Raw genomic sequence first — 8,084 nt, forward strand, 5'->3', positions numbered from 1 at the left:
TATATATAATCTGAGATCTTTATTCTTCTTCCTTATAAATATCACAGAGGCTTCTGTGAATCTTCACATAGATCTGTAAGACCTCTGTCTCATAATAAGAGAGCTTATATATTAGTTCTCAGAAGAGTTTCTATTCTTCTATTAAATCTATTATCAGATTCTGCTTATAATGAGAAGAAAGCTCAGCTGCCTTTACTAAACTGAACATCTCTGCAAGGTCTCAGTATTTCTCTGATATCTGAAGCTTAGTTTTTATCACTACAAAGTTCTTAGACATTCATAAAGTTATTATATAGATGAGCTTGTCTTCTTTAATTAACTCTGTAGTATCAACTAATTCTATCTCTGTAAGTGAGTCTGTTAACACTGATCAGAAGTATAAACCTGACTCACAGACAGCTATGTATGAATTATGTCTTTGAAGTCATACAAGTCTTAAGTACATATCATCTATGATATCTATGATAATTATAGTTTTTATAAATATTCTTCAGATTCTGAAGAGATCTTGCAATTCAAAGATGACTCTTACAAGTTTCTCAGTTCTCAGATCTGAGTTCTCATACTCTACTTATTATAAGAGCAGATTCTCAGTTTTCCTCATTCAGCTTATTTACTCTGTGAGCTTTAGAATTATTACAGTGACCTGAGATTCTGAGTTTATTAATATTTTTCATACTTGTGAGACAGTAGTACTGTGATGTAATCTCTCTCTATAAGTAAGCATTTTTATCAGAGAAGTAATAGATTCAGATATCAGCTTCAAGACTCTTAAGAAGACTGTTGCTTACTCTGTTCATAACTTCTCAAATTTCTATTTTAATTTATTCAGACAGTTTGTGCAGAGATATTCTGATTTAGAATACATAAAATAGAGACTCTTTTTCTTAATCTCTCTATTATACACTCTGTTCACAGAAGCTTGTGAAACTCTTTCTCTCTACTCAGTAGTCAGACACAACTCTCTCTGTGTCTTATCATCTTTTTCTGATAAATCTGTTCTCTGTTGTTCTGATTCTCACAGAGTTGATCAATAATTCACTCTTCACAGATCTGTGACTCTCACAGTGGTCTGTAAGCAGTGAATGAGAGTTATCAGTTTCTTCAGAGTTAAGAACTTAGAGTCTTACTTAATAAGCTTATTCTACATGTCTTTATTCAGTCTCTTTATAAATATCATCATTCAGGTCTTGTTTCAGAACTCTGTTTTCACAGATCTTAATTTAAATCATAATTTCATAAAGTACTGTGAGTAATTTTTATTAGATTTCTCATCTCTTTTTCTAATATTAATGATCACAGTTCAGGTGTTCTCTATTCAGCTTACAGACTTTTTCAACTTATTCTCTAGATAGGTCTTGAGAACAGATTAGTAAGATCTCTTATAATCATTCTTTAGATAATTCAGTCAGTTCTTAACTTCAGTGTAGTAGAGATCTGTTATTATATAGATAATAGCTTCTTCATCTTTCATATCACATAGCTGAGCTTGTAAGTCAATTTCAAATACAAACTTGTAAAAGCTTTTATAGATTATGATTCAGTAAGTAGTCTTAAGTGATCACAGCTTAAGAAAGTTTCTTTTCAGTTTGTGAGTATCTCTGAAGATTATATCTAGAGACTCAGTTTAAAGATGTTTACAGATAGTAAGCATTTCTTATAGGAAAATAGCTTGATCTCACAGAAGATGCTCAAGAATGTTCTTCACTAAGATTGATTTATTCATGAGTTCAGAGAGTTTCTCTGTCATAGATTCAGAGAATGATATTCTGTGAGTAATTAATAAGTTCTCTAAGACTTCTTTTACAGAGATTATTCATGATTCAGATGACTGCTTCTGAATATCTGTAGTAGAGTTTGCAGAGATTGAAGTATATAAGTTTCTAGTTCTTTCAGTCATAACAGATAGTTGCTGACTGACTGAGCTTGAAATGTAAGAATAAGTGCTTACAGATAATTATTGATATATTTGCAGCTTGATGTAATATATACTGTTAACTACTAGAAGTATTCACAGTAGAAAGATAAAATGTAGAGATTAAATGTATAATAGCATTCAAGCTAAGTTGTGAATAGTATTCATGAACTTCAGTCTATATAGTTGTGTGTAATCAAGGGCTGCTAACTTTATTGGTTACGCGAGAGATAGAAATAGAGGTAAAGAATCCGTGAGAAGCGGGATTTCTTACAAATTTATAATCTTAGTGATCAGTCTATTAGTAACTATTATTTTTTCTAAAAGGTTTCTCAGACAGTTTAATAGAGATCTTACTTTATATAACTTAGAAATACATGATTTGACATTAAATTTTGTAAGAATCACTTCAGTGACTTCTCTACAGCATTTAAAGTGATACTCATTTTTCAAGAAAGTGAAAAAGAGCTTAAAATATAAATTCTTCAAGTATGAATGTGTCATTTGAATAATTAAATAATTGATTGAATCAGAAGCTGCAGCAGTTTTAATTAAACTGAAAAAAATAACTGACTCTAGTTAATTTTTTATAAGCTCAGAGCATTTTAAGACATTTTTATCAATATATTTATTGAATATTATATTCTCTTCTTCTGAATCTGATCAGTTTTGAAAGAGAATTCTTATAAAAGCTTGATATTTTTCTTCAAAAGAATTTACTGTATATGATTTAATCTGAAATTTATATTTTAAAGTTAGAAGTTTGACTACACTTCTTGTATTACTATTATTATTATTATTATTATTATTATTATTATTATTATTATTATTATTATTATTATTATTATTATTATTATTATTATTATTATTATTATTACTATTACTATTATTATTATTATTATTTCATTATACTTATATATAAGTAAATCTTATAGAGAGTTCTTTTATAATGTTAAATACAGATTAAGTATTAGTTATACTTAGACTGACCGTGTGACCATGTCTGAGACCAGGATCAAACTTTACAGTTATCATATTGTCTAAAAGCATTACTTCTGATCATGATTTGTGTTCATCACATTAATCTCAAATTACATTATTTCAAATATTAAACATCTCAGATTCAATTTTCAAATAAAAATCTAGTCTCAGATAAAGAATATATTTGAATTCTTAGTCACATTTTTATTCTGATTCTATTATTAAGAATGGCATTAAATGAGATTATGAAATCACTTCTCACTTACATAATATCATAACATAGTACTCATTTGTTGAAAATTCAACAGAGAGTATTGTCAAATATTATTACTTTTCTGAATATAGATTATAATTCATATAATTTTAATTATGAAAATAATATAAAATATAAAAAAAAACAAAAAATAAAAAATAAAACAAAAATAAGAAAAAATCACAATGAAAAAAAAGAAAAGAAAAGAAAAATAAAAAAATAAAAAATAAAAATAAAAAAAATCAAGATCATAGAGCTGCAGCACTCTTAAAATACTCATTTCTCAGAGTCTTTACAATGTTTATCACTAATCATGTATCTCTCACAGTGAGAATAATACAGCTGTAATAAGTCATTATCTTAATATCATCTAATAAATAATCAGTATATATCTGTATAAATGTGAATATTTAGAAAACATACACTTAAAAAGTGTGATCAGGGTGAACTCTGCTATCACTTGAATAACATCAAGAATAGAATGCTGAAAGTGATGATTCTCTTCATTAATTTCATGAACAAGGTATATAAAGATGATCTTGAGAAATATAAGATTTCTCAACTTCTAGTAAAAACAGATCTCACAGAGAGACTCTATTTTCATGATATCACAGACTGAGTATTATGAAAAAGTGTTACTTTCATGCAATGTATATACACTTACTGTGATAATTCATTCTCTGTGCATGTGACTGAGAGTTGCAGCTTTTTCACACTGTATAGCTCTTTCTGAAATACTGCTGCTGATTTGTAACTCACACAGTCTCTCAGTTCAGTACACACTCTGTGTATACAGCTCTGCATGCTGAGACCATGTTGATTATTATAATCTGGCGTGGTACTCACATTTCACAGGCCATGTTTTGTTTAAGAGAGAGAGAGAGAAGACATAACTGTTGCTTTATTAAGAAGAAATGAATAATTAGTAATATTAAGTATAATTTGATTCTTCTGTATTTAAAATTTGATTAGTCTATACTCTTCAATTTGAGAATTTCTAAGAGTGTTTTAATAATTTTCATATCAGCTTGAACTTAGTGATGAGTTGATGAAGAAGAGAAAAGAGAGAAGAAAGAAATGAGAATAACTTATCTTTATAATATGAAAACAGAGAATCACTGTAATCATTCTTTCTAGTAATAAAGATCTGTTTTCTACATGTATCTCTGATATAGATTATATAATAACTGTATACAAAGAATATCAACAGTGCATGTATTGAATGAAGATGATATTACTATATAACACTGTAGCTGTTTCTGTACATCTCTGAAAGCTGTTAATATTTTCTTTAAGTCTCTTTATATTTGATAAGTCAGTAATATATTTCAATGCACTCTCTCTTTTATCATCATCATCATTATTATTATCATCATCATCATTATTAGCATTATTATTGTATGATTTCTGGCCGTCTCTTCTGCCTTCATCTCTCTTCAACACTTATTGAAATCAATCATGTCATTTCTCTTCAAATATTCTGCAGTTCTGCGGACTATTAAGGCGCGTGAGTGCTGTCACAGATTGAAGAGAGAGAAGAAGAAGATATTTAAGTAAGAGAAGACAGATTGTAAGACATATTATAATGTCTTAAAGAGACTATGTAAGAGAGTAAAATAATAACAATTTTAAGTAACACTTCTGATAGATTTAGACTGAACTAACTATAGAAATAATACATATGATGCCGCTTATAAGAAATTGAAAAAGAAGATAGTGAAGAGTCTTATACAGTAGTAGTGAGATCAGAAGAAGTTCTGAGAATACTTTGAGATCAAGATAAAGAGAGAGAGAGAGAAGAAGAGTGTTACTATAAATAAGCAGTAGTAGAAGAAGATTGAGAGAGTGTTAAAGTAAGAGATAAAGAAGTTAAAACTGGTAAGTTTTTTATTTATTAAGAGATAATGATTTTTGATAACATGTCTGTTCTCTAATTGATTAGTAGAAGCTGGCAGAGAAGGGAATTGAGACCTTGTTCAGGTCTCAAATACACTTCATGATTCAGAATATTGAGAAGACAGCTCTGCTCTCTGAGCATGTCAATCTGCTTACTGCTGAGATGAAACCTGAGACAGCAGATCAGAAAATGCAGGATTATGAGACACAGATTAATCTGACTGAGAAGAAGCAGTAGAAACTCTTCTCTGACAAGATAGTGAAGAGAGATTTTAAGATAATTATCATCTCAGATGAGAAGAAGAAGAAGAAGAATAAGAATAAGAAGTAAATTATGAAGAATGATAAGAAGAATGAGAAAGAGAAGAAAGATAATAAATAGAAAAAGTTTTTTTCTTTTTATATTAGTTAGTTATAAGTTCATAATTATTAATAATTAAAATTGATTTTAAGTTTTCAAAAATTATTGTATAAGTTGTAATCAATGTCAGAAATAATATATATATATATATTTAACTATCATGATTCACAAATCACTATAATGTATAAGTATCAATATTTTTTCAATATTGATATTTATAATACTAGTATATTTTTAATAATATTATCTGATAATATAATTTGATAACACTGTCTTTTATAATATTAATATATTTCAAGAAATATAACAGAGATTAATCAAGATTGTTTATTTACTTTTATATATTAATAATATTCAATCTGAGTTAGTACTAAAATTATAACTAAGCTAAGAAAGAAGATTATTTTATCTTATAATAATTCTTCTTACACATATCAGTGATCAGTTATAATCTTTATTAAAAATAAATTATTATCTTTCTTAAATCTTTATTATATCTTGTGAATTTACTTCTTTCACTTCTTTAACTTCTATTAAAGATTTATAAACTCTTCAAGAAATCACTGTGAATTACAAAGTCTATATTATTTATAATTCATCACAGAATGCTCTCTTTCAATTATAATAAATAATCACTTCATTCTTCATAGCTGATTTCAGGTCACAAAATTTATGAAAAACTTAACACAAATATTGAGATGAATTATAGAATAATTATTAACAGATTACATTGCAGATTACTGAAGAGTCATCTCTCTGCTATAATTACTATAACTGTATTTAGAAATATTCATTATAAACTGATTATAACTCTGATGAAATTTTCACACATCTGAAGTCATTAGAATGCAGATAATAAAAGAAAAATAATCAGAAAATTACTACTGAGCTGATAAGTTACTCTACTAGATAACAATTTTTAATAACACTAACTTTCTAATTTGAAGAAAATTATGTAAAAACAATCATGTATCAGTACTCTGATTTTATAACTCTTATCTGATAACTTCTGTGAATAATTACTTTATATATATATATCTCTGAATCTTTCTCTTCAATCAATTGAAAATTCTGAATTCTGAACACTTCTTTAAATACTTAATTCAAATCTTTATATTCTATATTGATTATATCTTCAGTCTAACCTTGAGACACACTATAAACTCAATATATAATATCTAGAATTAGAGTTGAAGAATCATTGAAGAGTATCTCTTACAATAAGTACATAAACTAGTATAAACAATCTTATATATATGAGAGTTATATGTTATTACATTGATGAGAACTGAACTTATTAAGAGACATTAATTGAATTTAAATCATTGATCAGTAGTCATACTGAGAATTATATAACAGAGATATTAATAACAGTGATTAAAAATAACTATTAAGATATTAGTCTCAGTCTTTCTACAATTATAACTGATAATACTGTGAATAACTATACTATGATAAAGAGCTTGAAGCAAAAACTAGCTTTGTATTTCTGAAATGATAAATAAGGTCATATTCTCTGCATTGCTCATGTGATTCAAGTTGTAATATAAATACTGATAAAGAATCTTAATATTAAGATGATGAATAATAAGATAACTGATTTTTGAGATGAGAATGAGATGAAAGTGATTACTCAAGTAACTTTTACATTCACTTTGTAAAAGATAATATTTTTTGATAACACTTTTTGATATTACTTTTTAGTAATGCTTTTTGATAATACTACTGTTAATTTTGAATACATTGACTAATGATTTAAATATTACAGATTCAAAACATGACTAATACAATTTGTATCTTCTCAAAATAATAATAACAATTTCATAATATTTAATAAATAAATAAATCAGTCACATCACTGAATATGATACAGAATATTAGAATATAGTGAAGTTTAATATATAAGATGACTGTTTAGACTCTTCAATTATATCAGATAATTGATTATTGAGTGCAATACTCTGATTAAGAAAAGATTCAGACATTGAAACTTTCTGATATGAAGTAAACTTAGTTGAAATATGTGATTGATTTACTGTTTCAGTTTTATAAAATAATAAAGACAGTCTCAATCACTTATACATTAATACTGCAGTCAGTCTGATAAGTGTATAACAGTTTATTTACTTATCTTGAGAACTAGCTGAATCACTTAAAAAGAAATTCAGTCTGAAATAATGCTATAGCACAGGCTATTATTACTGTAAGAAATAAACTGACATATTATTACAGTAAAACTGAACAATCTTTTACAGAGTACTATACTGTAGCAGCTCTACTAGATTTCTCTCATTAAGTTAATATCTACACTTCTCAAGATTGAACAGAGAAGAAATGAGACTTGTATGTTAAATTAGTCTGAGACTACTATAATATTAATTATCAGAGATTTGAATGAGCAGATGTTAGAGATGTGAAGATAGTGAAATACAATTCTCTAGTGAGTAATAATCTTTGATAACACTTCATATTATATAGAACTATAATACTAACTTTGAAACAGAACTTATATACATTGATTATAACTAAAAATCAGATAAAACTACAGACTTATAAAACTGAATTTAATCACTATCTTCAAGATAATCTGATGAATTTATACATCAAATCAATTCTAGAGTTATGAAAAATTGTTAAGAGTATATATTCAACTATTATACTGATAATGTATAATATTC

General features: G+C 26.7%; 1 protein-coding gene across 1 annotated transcript; it reads left to right on the forward strand.

Moving 5' to 3' along the window:
- Positions 1 to 4,607: 4,607 nt before the first annotated feature.
- BDBG_04849 (uncharacterized protein) lies at positions 4,608 to 5,283 on the forward strand (the record flags this gene model as incomplete). Its single annotated transcript, XM_031721863.1, has 2 exons — positions 4,608 to 4,702; positions 5,130 to 5,283. 2 exons carry the CDS (start codon positions 4,608 to 4,610, stop codon positions 5,281 to 5,283), a joined length of 249 nt encoding a protein of 82 aa, XP_031578362.1.
- Positions 5,284 to 8,084: the final 2,801 nt, after the last annotated feature.

The sequence above is a fragment of the Blastomyces gilchristii genome (assembly GCF_000003855.2).
Source record: "Blastomyces gilchristii SLH14081 genomic scaffold supercont1.8, whole genome shotgun sequence".
Lineage (NCBI taxonomy): Eukaryota > Fungi > Ascomycota > Eurotiomycetes > Onygenales > Ajellomycetaceae > Blastomyces > Blastomyces gilchristii.